The 17,411-nt window shown below is 44.1% G+C and overlaps 1 protein-coding gene across 8 annotated transcripts in view; it reads left to right on the top strand.

The window, feature by feature from the left end:
• The first annotated feature begins 608 nt into the window (after positions 1-608).
• The window catches only part of ralgapa2 (Ral GTPase activating protein catalytic subunit alpha 2), a 554,472-nt gene continuing 537,669 nt past the window's right edge, over positions 609-17,411 (top strand). For all 8 annotated transcript variants that reach the window (XR_005942422.1, XR_005942420.1, XR_005942421.1 and 5 more), the window contains exon 1: positions 609-939. Coding sequence is in view for 5 of the 8 variants with exons in the window: in XM_041183014.1 (XP_041038948.1) it covers positions 834-939 (106 nt within the window). In the remaining 3 variants the exon portion in view is untranslated. The remainder of the gene's footprint in view (positions 940-17,411) is intronic.

The following is a 17,411-nucleotide window of genomic DNA, read 5'->3' as shown; positions in this document are numbered from 1 at the left end:
GGAAGCCACTCTCCATTGGGTAGGACTAGCTGTATCCCAAACCACGTGCTCACTAGGCGCGGAATTGGAGGGAGAAGAGGCGGGATTCTTGGCCCCGCCTCCACACAGGGCGCCTGACGTCAGCGCAGCGGCGCGAGCTCTTTTGGCATGGAGCGATACGGGAGGGGGAGGGGTGGAGGAGCTGGGGTTTCTTGGCCTCTCCTTCACGCAGGGGCCGCTGACATCAGGGCGGGAAACACTGGGAAGGGGGGAGGAGCCGACGGATTCTTGGCCCTGCCTGCGGCGGCGCGAGCTCCCTGTGCGGGAGTGAAACAGCGAGTGGTTGGCCAAGAGGATTCTTGGCCCCGCCTTCACGCAGGGCGTCTGACGTCATGGCGGCCGCTGCGCGTGCTGGCTGAGCGGGGAGTGAAACACAGGGAGGGGAAGGGGCAGGGGGCGTGGCCGGCGGTGTGGTGGGGGTGGTTACGAGCCGGGGGTGGGGCCGAGCCGGGGGGTGGGGCAGGGGATTCCTGGCCCCGCCTCCACGCAGGACGGCTGACGTCAGCGCAGCGGCGCGTTGGGGGGGGGTGGGGAAGAGGAGGAGGAGGCGGGGTGTTAACTGTGATCGATGACGGTGGCGTATGGCGGCCAGTTCCGTGTTTACTCCCGTTGGACGGGGTCGGAGCGGGAGCTGTGCGCGGTGTCAGTGAAGTAAGAGGCCGGAGGACAACAACAGGAGGAAGAGAAGAGGATAAGCGGAGATGTATCCGGTAGCTTGAGGGCGACTTTGGGCAGGGGGGGAGCGCTGGGCAGAGTGTAAACAAGACGGAGGTTTCAGGACGCTCAGGAACGGCATGTTTTCCAGAAAGGCTCATGGAGACGTCAAGAAATCTACACAGAAAGTTCTGGACCCAAAGAAGGATGTGCTGACCCGCTTCAAGCACCTGAGGGCTCTGCTGGGTGAGTAAATGCGGGAGGGAGGGGCGACGGGCCGTGCAGCAGCCGCGCTTTGTGGCCTCGGTGTTTTGAGGTGGTCTTCTCCGCCCCCCCCCACCCCCCCGAGCCGCCAAAGGACATCCCAGTGACTGGCCCAGGGATCGCGAGGCGCGCACGCGCCCTCGGACACGGCTCGCGCATTTCCTGCCAAACGCATCAGAGAAATGTGGCGGTGAATGGATGGATGGATGCAATTCCATGAAACCCTCCATCCCCAGCCCCATTCCCAATAAAAAACACAACGTGGTCTGAATTAATGAAAACATCTTTTTCTCCAGTCTGGCAGATTTAGCCCAGGGCATCTTGTGGGAAGCATGCACTGATCATACAGTCACACAATTATCTGGAGCTGTCACGTTTTTAGCTGGTCAGGATAAGCTCTGAATTTCCTATGGTACTTGATCAGGGTGTTTCGCTGCAGCCAGGCTTTTTTTTTGGCATCTTGGCACTGGTTGAACTGTCGCTTGCAGAACAATTCGTATATTATGCATTTAATTATCATGAAACAAAGGCTTGCCTTCTTTTGTAACTTGGAAGAAGGTTTTAGAGTTTTCAGTCTGAAGTATCTAGTTAAGCAAGGTCCTGCATCCATGTATATCTGCTGTTGGTTTGAATTTTAAAGTCAAAGTGCTGCATGTACACTTTTTTCTCACCTAAAGCACTAAAGTTCAAACTAAGTTCTGGAAGATGATTTGATTTCTGGCTGTGCTACGAGAATAGTTGAAACTAAGTATTTTTAAAAAATATTTTTGACTTCCTAGCATAGTATATCTGCTGGAAACTAATTCAATGATTTATAGTCATAGAGGTCTACAGCACAGGAAAAGGCCCTTCAGTCCATCGAGTCTGCGCTGGTCAAACAAGTACCTAACTATTCTAATCCAATTTTCCAGCACTAGGCCCATAGCCTTGTATGCCATGGCATTGCAAATGCGCATCCAAATACTCCGTAAATGTTATGAGGGTTTCTGCCTCCTCCACCCTTTCAGGCAGAGAGTTCCAGATTCCCACCACCTTCTGGGTAAAAAAATTCTTCCTCACATCCCCTCTAAACATCCTGCCCCTTACCTTAAATCTATGCCCCCTGGTTATTGATCTCTCCACCAAGGGGAAAAGTTCCTTCCTGTCTACCCTATCTATGTCCCTCATAATTTTATACACCTCAATCATGTTCCCCCTCGATCTTCTCTGCTCCAGGGAAAATAACCCCAGGCTATCCAATCTCTCCTCATATCTAAAACTCTCCAGCCCAGGCAACATCCTGGTAAACCTCCTCTGCACTCTCTCTAGTGCAATCACATCTTTCGTATAATGTGGATTCCAGAACTGCGCGCAATACTCTAGCTGTGGCTTTACCAGCATTTTATACAGTTCCAGCATAACCTCTCTGCTCTTATATTCTATGCCTCGGCTAATAAAGGCAAGTATCCCATATGTTGCCTTAACCACCTTATCTACCTGTCCTGCTACCTTAAGGGACCGGTAGCCATGCACACCAAGATTCCACGGTACTTCCCAGGGTCCTACCATTCATTGTGTATTCCCGTATTTTCTTTGTGCATCACCTCACACTTATCCGGATTAAATTCTATTTCCACTGATCAGCCCATCTGACCAGCCCGTCTATATCCTCCTGTAATCTAAGGCTATCCCCCTCATTATTTACCACCCCAGCAATTCTCATGTCATCTGCGAACTGATCGACCCTCCTACATTCAAGTCTAAATCATTTTAAATCTAGCCACAGCTAGAGTATTGCGTGCAGTTCTGGAATCTGCATTATAGGAGGGATGTGATTGCACTAGAGAGAATGTAGAGGAGCTTTACCAGGATGTTGCATAAATGTCCCCATTTTCCACGGGGTAGTTGACATTATCTTGGAAGGTAGGACTGGGTCCCTGGGAATGTGTCAATACTTACGATGTGTTAAAGCAAAGTTTGAAAACAATTGAAAATAAATAATGTGAACCAAGTTATATTGTGCATTAATTGTAATGTGTACAGACTCTTGGATGGTCTGTATTTTTATGTGTATTGAATTGTTAAAATATTGTTTGGAATAGTAAATGTGAAATATAATGGTGTGGTGGATTTGCAGTCGGTGACATTGGATTTTGTAAGTTTTAGACAGCTTTCTCTCTCTGGTAATGAAGAGATCAAAATGCTTTTTAATGAATATTTGGATTTATTTGCAGCTTGCTTCTACAAAGTTTCTCTACACCTGTTGCACAACTGAAGTTGAAGTAATATAAACACATGAGTTAAGAGCAGGAATAGGCCACTTGGTCCTTCAAGCCTACTCTGCCATACAATCTGATCAGCCATGATCTTATTGAACTTTCAACTTCACATTCCCACCTACTCCCGGTAACCTTTCACCACCCCCGATAATCTTTCACCTCCTTGCTTATCAAGAATCTATCTACCTCTGCCTTAAAAATATTCAAAGACTCTGCTTCCACCACCTTTTGAGGAAGCGCGTTCCAAAAGCACTTGACCCTGAGAAAAAAAATTCTCCTTACCTCTGCCCTCAATGGGTTACCCATAATTTTTAAAGAGTGTTAAATAAGGCAGGTTCTATGTAAGTACACTGTACCGAGCTGAGACCTTGATAGAAGTACTTGTGGTAGTATGTTATTTAATTTGAATTGATTGAAAATCGATATGAATTGCTTTGCCTTCTGCTCTGTGGTGAAGAGCCTAAACCTCTGCAACTGTGTTGTTTGTAGAATGATAGGTCCGGAATTCCCAGATGAGTTTGTAAACTATAAAATGTTTTGCAAATAGTTCTCCTGCTTGAGTGATATTTTGTTTGAGTTAACCATCTGCCTATATTCTAATGCTGTATGCCATCTGTTTATTCTACTCTACTTACTAAATAAAACTTAGCTAGTTGTATATTTTTTGGGTAAATTTTATGCTTATTAAAGTAAAGCTGATGTGGGGAATGGAACAATTCATTTTCTGCAACTACTGTCAGAAATGAGCACTCCTGGGTCAGGTTGTCAAGGTTAGATGCAAAGTAGAATTCTCTGTACTCTAACCAAACAATGTGAGTCAGTTCCAACCTCAAGAGCACCCAAGTTTGCAGCATTGTGAATTTTATTTCCAATGTCCTATAGTCTTTGAGTGAGATTGCTATTGTTTGGTTAATTGGGAGCAATTTAATACTGGATGCCAAACTCATTGGCAACTGGTAGATAAAAACAAAAAAACTGCGGATGCTGGAAATCCAAAACAAAAACAGAATTACCTGGAAAAACTCAGCAGGTCTGGCAGCATCGGCGGAGAAGAAAAGAGTTGACGTTTCAAGTCCTCATGACCCTTCGACAGAACTTGAGTTCGAGTCCAGGAAAGAGCTGAAATATAAGCTGGTTTAAGGTGTGTGTGTGGGGGGCGGAGAGATAGAGAGACAGAGAGGTGGAGGGGGTTGGTGTGGTTGTAGGGACAAACAAGCAGTGATAGAAGCAGATCATCAAAAGATGTCAACGACAATAGTACAATAGAACACATAGGTGTTAAAGTTGGTGATATTATCTAAACGAATGTGCTAATTAAGAATGGATGGTAGGGCACTCAAGGTATAGCTCTAGTGGGTTTTTTTTTAATAATGGAAATAGGTGGGAAAAGGAAAATCTTTATAATTTATTGGAAAAAAAAAGAAGGGGGAAACAGAAAGGGGGTGGGGATGGGGGAGGGAGCTCACGACCTAAAGTTGTTGAATTCAATATTCAGTCCGGAAGGCTGTAAAGTCCCTAGTCGGAAGATGAGATGTTGTTCCTCCAGTTTGCGTTGGGCTTCACTGGAACAATGCAGCAAGCCAAGGACAGACATGTGGGCAAGAGAGCAGGGTAGAGTGTTAAAATGGCAAGCGACAGGGAGGTTTGGGTCATTCTTGCGGACAGACCACAGGTGTTCTGCAAAGCGGTCGCCCAGCTTACGTTTGGTCTCTCCAATGTAGAGGAGACCACATTGGGAGCAACGAATGCAGTAGACTAAGTTGGGGGAAATGCAAGTGAAATGCTGCTTCACTTGAAAGGAGTGTTTGGGTCCTTGGACGGTGAGGAGGGAGGAAGTGAAGGGGCAGGTGTTGCATCTTTTGCGTGGGCATGGGGTTGTGCCATAGGAGGGGGTTGAGGAGTAGGGGGTGATGGAGGAGTGGACCAGGGTGTCCCGGAGGGAGCGATCCCTACGGAATGCCGATAAGGGGGGTGAAGGGAAGATGTGTTTGGTGGTGGCATCGTGCTGGAGTTGGCGGAAATGGCGGAGGATGATCCTTTGAATGCGGAGGCTGGTGGGGTGATAAGTGAGGACAAGGGGGACCCTATCATGTTTCTGGGAGGGAGGAGAAGGAGTGAGGGCGGATGCGCGGGAGATGGGCCGGACACGGTTGAGGGCCCTGTCAACGACCGTGGGTGGAAAACCTCGGTTAAGGAAGAAGGAGGACATGTCAGAGGAACTGTTTTTGAATGTAGCATCATCGGAACAGATGCGACGGAGGCGAAGGAACTGAGAGAATGGGATGGAGTCCTTACAGGAAGTGGGGTGTGAGGAGCTGTAATCGAGATAGCTGTGGGAGTCGGTGGGTTTGTTATGGATATTGGTGGACAGTCTATCACCAGAGATTGAGACAGAGAGGTCAAGGAAGGGAAGGGAAGTGTCAGAGATGGACCACGTGAAAATGATGGAGGGGTGGAGATTGGAAGCAAAATTAATAAATTTTTCCAAGTCCTGACGAGAGCATGAAGCGGCACCGAAATAATCATCGATGTACCGGAGAAAGAGTTGTGGAAGGGGGCTGGAGTAGGACTGCAACAAGGAATGTTCCACATACCCCATAAAGAGACAGGCATAACTGGGGCCCATGCGGGTACCCATAGCCACACCTTTTATTTGGAGGAAGTGAGAGGAGTTGAAGGAGAAATTGTTCAGCGTGAGAACAAGTTCAGCCAGACGGAGGAGAGTAGTGGTGGATGGGGATCGTTCGGGCCTCTGTTCGAGGAAGAAGCTAAGGGCCCTCAGACCATCCTGGTGGGGGATGGAGGTGTAGAGGGATTGGACGTCCATGGTGAAGAGGAAGCGGTAGGGGCCAGGGAACTGGAAATTGTTGATGTGACGTAAGGTGTCAGAGGAATCACGGATGTAGGTGGGAAGGGACTGGACAAGGGGAGAGAGAAGGGAGTCAAGATAACGAGAAATGAGTTCTGTGGGGCAGGAGCAAGCTGAGACGATCGGTCTACCGGGGCAGTTCTGTTTGTGGATTTTGGGTAGGAGATAGAAGCTGGCCGTCCGAGGTTGGGCGACTATCAGGTTGGAAGCTGTGGGAGGGAGATCCCCAGAGGAGATGAGGTCAGTGACAGTCCTGGAAACAGTGGCTTGATGTTCAGTGGTGGGGTCATGGTCCAGGGAGAGGTAGGAGGAAGTGTCTGCGAGTTGACGCTCAGCCTCTGCGAGGTAGAGGTCAGTGCGCCAGACAACAACAGCACCACCACGCAAAAGATGCAACACCTGCCTGTTCACTTCCTCTCTCCTCACCGTCCAAGGACCCAAACACTCCTTTCAAGTGAAGCAGCATTTCACTTGCATTTCCCCCAACTTAGTCTACTGCATTCGTTGCTCCCAATGTGGTCTCCTCTACATTGGAGAGACCAAACGTAAGCTGGGCGACCGCTTTGCAGAACACCTGCGGTCTGTCCGCAAGAATGACCCAAACCTCCCTGTCGCTTGCCATTTTAACACTCCACCCTGCTCTCTTGCCCACATGTCTGTCCTTGGCTTGCTGCATTGTTCCAGTGAAGCCCAACGCAAACTGGAGGAACAACACCTCATCTTCCGACTAGGGACTTTACAGCCTTCCGGACTGAATACTGAATTCAACAACTTTAGGTCGTGAGCTCCCTCCCCCATCCCCACCCCCTTTCTGTTTCCCCCTTCTTTTTTTTTCCAATAAATTATAAAGATTTTCCTTTTCCCACCTATTTCCATTATTAAAAAAAAAACCCACTAGAGCTATACCTTGAGTGCCCTACCATCCATTCTTAATTAGCACATTCGTTTAGATAATATCACCAACTTTAACTTTAACACCTATGTGTTCTATTGTACTATTGTCGTTGACATCTTTTGATGATCTGCTTCTATCACTGCTTGTTTGTCCCTACAAGCATACCAACCCCCTCCACCTCTCTGTCTCTCTATCTCTCCGCCCCCCAGACACACACCTTAAACCAGCTTATATTTCAGCTCTTTCCTGGACTCGAATTCAAGTTCTGTCGAAGGGTCATGAGGACTCGAAACGTCAACTCTATTCTTCTCCGCCGATGCTGCCAGACCTGCTGAGTTTTTCCAGGTAATTCTGTTTTTGTATTGGCAACTGGATTGAGATTTGGCAAAAGTATTTTTGCGTGGGATCTGTACAGCCAACTGGGGGAGCTTTTCATTGCATCAGATAGGATTATATTTGAACTTGGGTCCTAAACATGAAAGTCTAGTATCATAACTTACTAATTCAGCTAATTTCATCTCCCCCCGCTGACATCACCACCCCCCCCAACCATCAATCAAAAAATATGTAGATTTGATATGAAAGCATGATATGTTTAACTTCAGATCTGTTGGAAGCTTTTTTGCTTGCAGTTATTTGCAGATCAAAAATAAAAGTGTGCTCTGATTTTTTTAATTGAATTCAACCTATTTATAGTGTAAGTGGATCACCCATGGCATTGTCCACGGAAAATCAGAATAAAATTAATTTGAGTGCATGAGTGGTACTGTGGGTATACTTATGGGGATCTACAGCTTTTTCAATCTGAGGTCCTGTTGATGAGTAGAAGAGCTTAGCTACAGGTGTGTGTTTATGACAAAGGCATTATAATGAGGAAAATCTTACTGAAAGGCCACCTGGATTCATTTCAGAATCATCACCACCATCATCATTGTTGAGCCCCTGTAACTGTGTTCCACTTTTCTTGCTGATGTTTTGCTTTGGACTGTGTGTGACTTTGTCATTGACTTTTATCCACTACAGCTGTGTTACTGCTTCCAGGTTGTAACTGTCATTTGCTAATTCAAGGACAGCCCATCCGCATTTTAGCTGCACTTCCTCCATCACTACTTATTTGTGTGTGGGCATCCAGGTTAATTTGTTTGTGTACCTCCTTACAAAATTGTACTGTTTGGTTTATACTGCCTCTCCTTCCTTTTCATGATCATACACATCACTTCAGTGTGAGGTAATCCAGTTTCGATCAGAATTTGTCCCCCAGATGCTCAAACATCTGAGGCTGTTGGCACTTTGAGGAATTGACCAGGTTACTTGACTGTCAACTGGGTATATGCAGGTGGTCTTGGGTAATACCATCTATTGGCATTACGGTCCCTGACCTGACAGATATACAGGATAATGATGCCCAAATAAGGAGTATACCACATACATGAAAAATTGAGTACACGATAACTTCACTGTATCTACTCCATTGAATCCTTTTAACATTTTAAACATCTCGGATCAGTCTTCCAAACTCAAGGGACTACGACCCAAATTTATGCTATATGTCCTCATACCAAGGTTTAAAGGATTAAATTATAATTTTGGTGTACCAGTCCAGTGTCTCCTCAAAGATAAATATATTCCTTGAGATGAGGTGCCCAAAACTGAACACAGTACTCAGATGGGGCCCCATCAAGGCTCTGTACAACCCTTTTTAGGTAAAAGCTAACATCCCAGTAGCTTTTTTCTTTCTTTTTGCACTTGTCCACTAGCTTTTACCGATTTGTGTATCTGGACATCCAAATCCCATTGCTGCACAGTTTGTTGTGTCTCACTATTAATGAAAAATCCTGAGCAATAAATGCTGACCTTGTCAGCGACACCCACATGCCATGTGTAATAAAGTTAATTAAATTGTTAAAAAAGCCTATAGGATCCTTGGCTTTATAAAGAAAAGAGAGCACAAGGCTAAGGAAGTAAACTTCACTAAATTCCTGGTTCAATTTTAGCTGTATTATGTCCAGTTTTAGGCACCACACAAATACAAGCCACCCTTTGAATTGTCTGTTTATCAGCCTCCCAAACTAGGTGCTTCCATTATCTTACATTTAAAAATGTCAATTCCAGCTAAATGTTATACTGCTAAACCATATGGATCATGAAATTTAGACATTTTTGCAACAGTATATTGGTATATATATTTAATATATATAAAATATGGTAAAAATGTCTTATATAAAGAGCTGCTACTTCCGAACTCCGGGGTAGTGTAACTGGGTGGTGGGGGGGCACCCCAGAGATGTGCTGGGGTTTGCCCCCCGCCCACCCTGGGAAGTTGCCAGGTAAGGTTTGCATGGTAATTGCCCTGTATTGAAAGCTATCCGAAAATGCAATATAAATCGCAAACTTCAGATGGTTCTGACTGTGTTATATCAACAGTTATCCATTAAAAATAAGAAAAATTAAAACCACTTCTAAATTCTGGGTAATGACTATACAGACCTACACCAACCGCACCCCCAGCCCCGCCCCACAGGACTCCCCCAACACCTCTGAACCCTAAGGGACTCTCCCCACCTTCTGACTACCCTTCTACAGGGACACCCCACCCCAATCCCATGAGGACCTGACCCGAAACCCAATTGCTCCAAAATCATACCCACTTGCCTTGTATACTTACCTTCTCCCTGGCTTGTCAAAGACCTTTAAACCTGGATGGACCTTCAAACTTACCTGTTTTATGGTAGCTAATGCCATAAAAAAGGGAGCGTGGCCTCCTTCCCTCCGATTCAGCAGTGATCGACTGAAGGCCTCAGGAGTGCACTGCCCTGCGCGGTTCTTGCCCAGCTCGAGCCAGAAGGTTGGGTGAAACAGGATCAAAAATTTTAAAGGTAAGAAAGTGGAGTGGAGTGGCATTCTGACTCTGAGTCCCACTCTGCGAAAGCTGAGGCCCAAAGTCTTTCAGGAACCACATGCCCGACAACAAAGGTTAGGGCACATGGAGTCAGGGTCAAATAGTTGAATGGATAGTAAGTTGAATAAAAAGTAGAAAGCAAATGAAGGGGGTAAAAGATAGTTAAGATTAGAGGAAGGTAGAAAGCTGTAATTCACAAGGATCATTGCTGGGACCACTGTTATTTGTAATTTACATTAATGATTTGAACTTGGGGACAGGTAACTATTAACATTTACAGATGATGCCAGGCTGGGGATTATAACGAACACTGAAGAAAAATGCAGCCTTATTCAAGATAACATTACATAACTTGCAGACTGGGCAGCTAAGTAACAAAGGATCTTCAACAGAGTTAAATGGGAGATGGTGCTTAAATTTGTAGGTGATGTTTCTGAATTTCCTACCAATGTCGGAAATAAGAAAAGGAAAAAAAAGCTGCAGGGCTATGGAGAAAGTTCAACATCCCTGCCCTAACTGGATAACTCTTTCAAAGAGTTGGCACTGGCACAATGGGTCAAATGGTCTCCTTTTGTGCTTGATCCTTCTAACTTAATTATCAGCTACAAACTATGATATATTCTCTAAATATCAATGACTTGGATCAACAAATGTGAAAAGCTGAGATCCCCAAGATGATTCCTGGTGGACATCACTAATCACATTCACCATTACAAGTGCATTGCAAGGTAGGAGATAGAATAGAGATGAAGCAATGTTACGGAGATAGAATAGAGATGAAGCAATGTTACTGTATAGCTGTTTACTTTTCATAAAATCATGATAATCCACTACAATCAACATAGTTATTGTCCTGTCTATTATTGAATTAATGCCCTGCATAATATTATTAGTTCAGTGGCTGCAAGGGAACGAAAGATTGGGGATTTGAAGATTTTGAACAGTGACAGGAAAAGTTAATTAATGGGTATGGTGTAGAGGGGTGGGTGCAGGGAATGGGGTGAGCGAAGTTGAGCTTCTCAAATGCTTAAAGTTCTTCGGATCAAAATCCAGTTAGCCCTGGGATCACATTGAGAACTTAAATTGATAGGAAGAAATTAGGTATTTAAACTTTATATGTAGTGTAGAAAGTTGTTCTGATCTACCAGAAGCTAATTTGCATTTCTTTTCTGTTTGGAAGGTATTGTTGTTTACAGTTTGCCATAAAGAACATGTTAAGCTGTAGAATGGTGGAGGCTTTAAACACGTTGGCAGCTAAAAAGGAAATGTGGTAATATGATTGTCAAAGCATATAATGACTTGATTTAATGATGTATATGCATTTAGCGAATGATTGTCGCTGCTTTTCCATGTGTTTGTTTTGAGTGTGACTTGTGAAGTGATTTCATTAAGGGTTACAGTCATGTAATTTAAGGCTTAACAAAACATTTTTAAAAAAAATGCATGTAATGCAGCTTTGGCCTTGAGGCAGGAAAACTAGTGATTGTGCCACATACATTAATACGTTAGATCACCATACACAAAAAAAGACAGTATAATTATAAGTCTGCCAAGCTCCTTTTCTACCATCTTTACTCTCTTTTTCTCACTCATCCTCTTGAAATCAGCTTCTTTTACTCTGTTCTCAGTCTGTGTTCTCACCTTTTACCATCTGTCCCTCTTTGAGCCTTGGGAGAGAGAGAGACCAATGACCCTATACTTTGCTGTAGCATTTTCCAATGTTCCAAACCCAGTAAATATTAAGCAGCTGAAGTTGGCTTTGCAACAACAAAAAAAGGCTGACAGCTTCAATGGATATAGATCTGCAAAGTTTGTGGGCAATGTTGAGCCATTGGCCACACCTTGGACATTGTAGTCTTGAGGTGTTTACCAATATATTATTCTTTATCAGTTAAACAATGGGAAACACCGAGTAATAACATTTTTTGCAATCATTTTATAAAGCAAGAACCAAAGTATCTATAGAATTAAACTATTGAAGCAAATCTAGCACTCATGGTTGCAAACTACCACTTGTGTATTTGTCCAGTAGGAGACAGAAATGGTAAGATTTCTGACACCCCTAATCTTTTATCTGCCTTTCCATTTAACCTTCGTATTCTCCCTTGGGCCATCTCAGAGTCAGTTTCTATTCCACTTGTCATTGTGCTGGCTGAATAATGTGCTAAATCATTATTTAAAACTAGAAAATGTTACACTGTTTAAAAAAGATATATTTTCATTAATTGTAAGTATTAGTTTGTGATTTTATTTTTAGTAAGGCTATGAATAGTCTCTGGTGAGGGGGACAAAGGTATAATTTTGGCTTTGGTATGTACTAAGTATTTTGTTTTTGAGATAAATGGCTAATTCTTTCCTCCCCTTCCTAGAATCAAGTAATGTATTATGGAGCTATGTGTTTTCCGGCGCTTGGATGTTATTATGACTTGATCAGTGTTAAAATGGGCATTCGTTATCAAGGACTCCATGCTGATCAAGTTCTAGATTAGGCTGCAGTTTGTTAGGAGCAGGGGGAAGTGGGGTGGTGGTTTGCATCTGTTTAGGTGAAGTCTTGTAAACTGTTTTTACCAAAATTGATAAATAATATTGCTCCATTCTTTGATGAATTCCAGTATAAGGTATTTAATTCCATTTATTATGTAATTTGCTTCATCTCAACTGTTTTGGGAACGTAGAAATGGGAGTAGTTCCACTATTCAGTTAAATAATGCCTGATTTGTACCTTAACTTGATTCGGCTTTGCTCTCTAATCTTTCGATGCCTTACTTAACAAAAATATATCTTAAGAGGATTGGAGAATTTTATGTAGCCATTCACCATTTCATCTAAAAATTTACCAGTTGTGGTGTATGTCCATGGGGGCATGGGAAGGAACGAATACAGAAATTCAAATTTAGAAACACGCAGATTGGGTGACTGCTTTGCAGAACACCTCCACCTAGTCCGCAAGTGTGATTCTGTGCTTTTATTTTAATTCTCCACTTTGCTCTCATGTGGATGTTTCGGCCCTTGGCCTGCTGCACTGTTCCAGTGAAGCTGAACGTAGGCTCACTGATTAGCACCTGATCTTTCGACTCTGCACTAAAAAGTCTTCTGGACCCAACAATGAATTCAACAATTTCAGACCATAATCTCTGGCCCCCATTTTGTTTCACCTTTTTTTGCTTTTGGACACAGTTCATTATTCTGCCATTTGCACCCACTCTGGACAGATCTTTTGTTTCTTTCCTACATCTGTTGCCACTCCTTTTGCCATTTATATCATGAAATCTTTTGTCAGTTAATCTCTCCCACGTTTTATCCTATCACAGACCTTCCCTTTTGTCCTTCTTTGACCCTTCCCCCTTGCACTTGATTAAAATTTATTACATTTCTATTTTCCAGCAGTCCTGAAGAGAGACTAAAACACTTTTTCTCTTTCCATAGATGCTGCCAGATCTCCTGAGTATTTCCAGCATTTTTAATTTAAATTCCTTGAATGGTTCAGCTGATTTTATATAACATGCACATTTCCCTCCTCATCCCAGTAGTGGTGGTTGTAAGACATGTCATGTGAGATGACAATGTGGGTTTGAAGACAACACAAGTTTTTATTGAAGGATACTTCAAGCACCAGGAAAGAGAAATTGCCTGTACTTTAGCTGTTGTGCCTTTATTTTAAATTGACTAGAAAGCATGCTATCACAGCTCCCATTTATACAAAATTATTAATTTCTTTTCATATCGTCTCTAACTTTATAGTAAAAATATGTACTCTTCCAAATTTTAGGTTCAGGATTCTTTTTGATTTATAGTTTCTAGATATTTTAATAAGGAGGGATGCAACAGTTTAGTTAATTGAAGAAGAATGCCAACTCAATAGCCAGCTTAGTGTGGTGTCCCAAAATGAAATGTGACTTCTGAAAACTTTGTTTTGAATGCTAGCATGTTTCTAAGATGGAGATGAGGAAGAATTTCTTCTGAGGGTCATTAGTCTTTGGAATTCTCTTCCACAGAAAACAGCGGCGGCTTGGTCATTCAATGTATTCAAGGCAGTTGGACAGATTTTTGATTTACAAAGGAGTCAATGGTTATGTGGGGGCAGAGAGGAAAGTGGAGTTAAGGCTACAATCAGATCAGCCATGATCTATTGAATGCAGAGCAGGCTTGATGGGCCGAAAAGCCTACTCCTCTTTCTTATGATCTTAAAAATGAAAAAATCTGGGTAACTTTTTTTGTCCCCTCGCTCTACCCCTGGTATATAGGTAGATGGGTAATAAAGTTTGTGTTAGTGCTTATCTTAAACAGAGTTGAGGTAAAGAGTAAGAGAGAACTAAAACATCAGAATACTGTATGTTTCCATTGAATTTAACTGATTTTGTATGCAAGGACATTTTTTTCCTTATGTGCTTTTTGTTTTTTTACCCAGATGTGAATGGAACACCGAGTAGTTGTTGTCTTTGTCCAATTCCAGCCTTTGCCAAATTACCGCAGTGAAATAATTTGATAATTGTTTGGAATTCTTGAATTTTGGCAAACCATCCAAGATCACCCTTTTAAAAAATTTTGGGTCAGTCAACCTTAGACCGATCGTCTCAGCTTGCTCCTGCCCCACAGAACTCATTTCTCGTTATCTTGACTCCCTTCTCTCTCCCCTTGTCCAGTCCCTTCCCACCTACATCCGTGATTCCTCTGACACCTTACGTCACATCAACAATTTCCAGTTCCCTGGCCCCAACCGCTTCCTCTTCACCATGGACGTCCAATCCCTCTACACCTCCATCCCCCACCAGGATGGTCTGAGGGCCCTTAGCTTTTTCCTCGAACAGAGGCCCGAACAATCCCCATCCACCACTACTCTCCTCCGTCTGGCTGAACTTGTTCTCACGCTGAACAATTTCTCCTTCAACTCCTCTCACTTCCTCCAAATAAAAGGTGTGGCTATGGGTACCCGCATGGGCCCCAGCTATGCCTGTCTCTTTATGGGGTATGTGGAACATTCCTTGTTGCAGTCCTACTCCGGCCCCCTTCCACAACTCTTTCTCCGGTACATCGATGATTACTTCGGTGCCGCTTCATGCTCTCGTCAGGACTTGGAAAAATTTATTAATTTTGCTTCCAATCTCCACCCCTCCATCATTTTCACTTAGTCCATCTCTGACACTTCCCTTCCCTTCCTTGACCTCTCTGTCTCAATCTCTGGTGATAGACTGTCCACCAATATCCATTACAAACCCACCGACTCCCACAGCTATCTCGACTACAGCTCCTCACACCCCACTTCCTGTAAGGACTCCATCCCATTCTCTCAGTTCCTTCGCCTCCGTCGCATCTGTTCCGATGATGCTACATTCAAAAACAGTTCCTCTGACATGTCCTCCTTCTTCCTTAACCGAGGTTTTCCACCCACGGTCGTTGACAGGGCCCTCAACCGTGTCCGGCCCATCTCCCGCGCATCCGCCCTCACGCCTTCTCCTCCCTCCCAGAAACATGATAGGGTCCCCCTTGTCCTCACTTATCACCCCACCAGCCTCCGCATTCAAAGGATCATCCTCCGCCATTTCCGCCAACTCCAGCACGATGCCACCACCAAACACATCTTCCCTTCACCCCCCTTATCGGCATTCCATAGGGATCGCTCCCTCCGGGACACCCTGGTCCACTCCTCCATCACCCCCTACTCCTCAACCCCCTCCTATGGCACCACCCCATGCCCACGCAAAAGATGCAACACCTGCCCCTTCACTTCCTCTCTCCTCACCGTCCAAGGACCCAAACACTCCTTTCAAGTGAAGCAACATTTCACTTGCATTTCCCCCAACTTAGTCTACTGCATTCGTTGCTCCCAATGTGGTCTCCTCTACATTGGAGAGACCAAACGTAAACTGGGCGACCGCTTTGCAGAACACCTGCGGTCTGTCCGCAAGAATGACCCAAACCTCCCTGTCGCTTGCCATTTTAACACTCCACCCTGCTCTCTTGCCCACATGTCTGTCCTTGGCTTGCTGCATTGTTCCAGTGAAGCCCAACGCAAACTGGAGGAACAACACCTCATCTTCCGACTAGGCACTTCACAGCCCTCCGGACTGAATATTGAATTCAACAACTTTAGGTCGTGAGCTCCCTCCCCCATCCCCACCCCCTTTCTGTTTCCCCCTTCCCTTTTTTTTCCAATAAATTATAAAGATTTTCCTTTTCCCACCTATTTCCATTATAAAAAAAAACCCCACTAGAGCTATACCTTGAGTGCCCTACCATCCATTCTTAATTAGCACATTCGTTTAGATAATATCACCAACTTTAACTTTAACACCTATGTGTTCTATTGTACTATTGTCATTGACATCTTTTGATGATCTGCTTCTATCACTGCTTGTTTGTCCCTACAACCACATCCCCCCCTCTCCACCTCTCTGTGTCTCTATCTCTCCGCCCCCCACACACACACCTTAAACCAGCTTATATTTCAACTCTTTCTTGGACTCGAACTCAAGTTCTGTCGAAGGGTCATGAGGACTCGAAACGTCAACTCTTTTCTTCTCCGCCGATGCTGCCAGACCTGCTGAGTTTTTCCAGGTAATTCTGTTTTTGTTCTTTTCAATATTGTAGCCACCTTATTCAAAGTTGCAGTTTCTCACTTTTTTCCCAAGACTTAAAATTGGGGAAAAATAACTCCACCGTAAACTTTATGTGAAACCTGCTGCTTAGATGGCTTAGCATTACAGTTTGATCTATTCCAGTGAATGCCCTAGTGGACCTCTCAATTTAATGACAAAAAGGAAAGGTTAGGTTGCAAATGCATCACAACCAATGAAGTACCATAAATTGCAGCATATAAGGCAATCCCATTTTTGTAGGCCCAAAAATCATACTTTTGTGTATACTCTGTGTAAGTCGATCCCCCTTATCACCACAGCAGTCAGCCTCAATTTTTCACTCCACAAATGCATGTTTTACTTATCTTATAACTGGGTGTAAGGGACCAAGCAGGCTACACAGGCTGTGTTGCGAAAATGTGTGGGAGTTGAAGACATGCTCATTCTTTGCATCGGATGCTGATAACATTTCAAAATGGTGACCACCCACTCCCACTCTGGTGGTTTACTTTTACCCTCAGGATATAAGTCAACGCCTGTTTTGGAGGGATTTTTGAGGCTTCAAATGTGAACTTATATGCCAGCATCTTTGCTACTTTTGAATTATGGTCACTGTTGTGATGTGGGAAAAGGCTTGCACACAACGAGGTTTGAGGGGCCTAGTTAGAATGTATAGGAAGGACTTAGTTCCCTTAGCAGAGGCCACTGACCAGAGGGCACATATTTAAAGTAATTGGTAGAAGGCTTAAGAGGCAAGAACTTTTTTCACCCAGGATGGTGGGAGTCTGGGCCTCACTCTCTTAAAGGATTATGGAGTCAGTAATCTTCATCCCATTTAAAACAAAACCCTTGGATATGTACTTGAAGTCCCATTATCTACAAGGCCACAGTCCAAAAGCTGTAAAACGGGGCTAGGCTAAATAACTGTCTTTCAGCTGACACAGACACAATGGGTCAA

The sequence above is a fragment of the Carcharodon carcharias genome, chromosome 2 (genome assembly GCF_017639515.1).
Source record: "Carcharodon carcharias isolate sCarCar2 chromosome 2, sCarCar2.pri, whole genome shotgun sequence".
Taxonomy (NCBI): domain Eukaryota; kingdom Metazoa; phylum Chordata; class Chondrichthyes; order Lamniformes; family Lamnidae; genus Carcharodon; species Carcharodon carcharias.
Note: the sequence above shows the minus strand (reverse complement) of the source record. Positions and strands in the feature narration are given on the sequence as shown.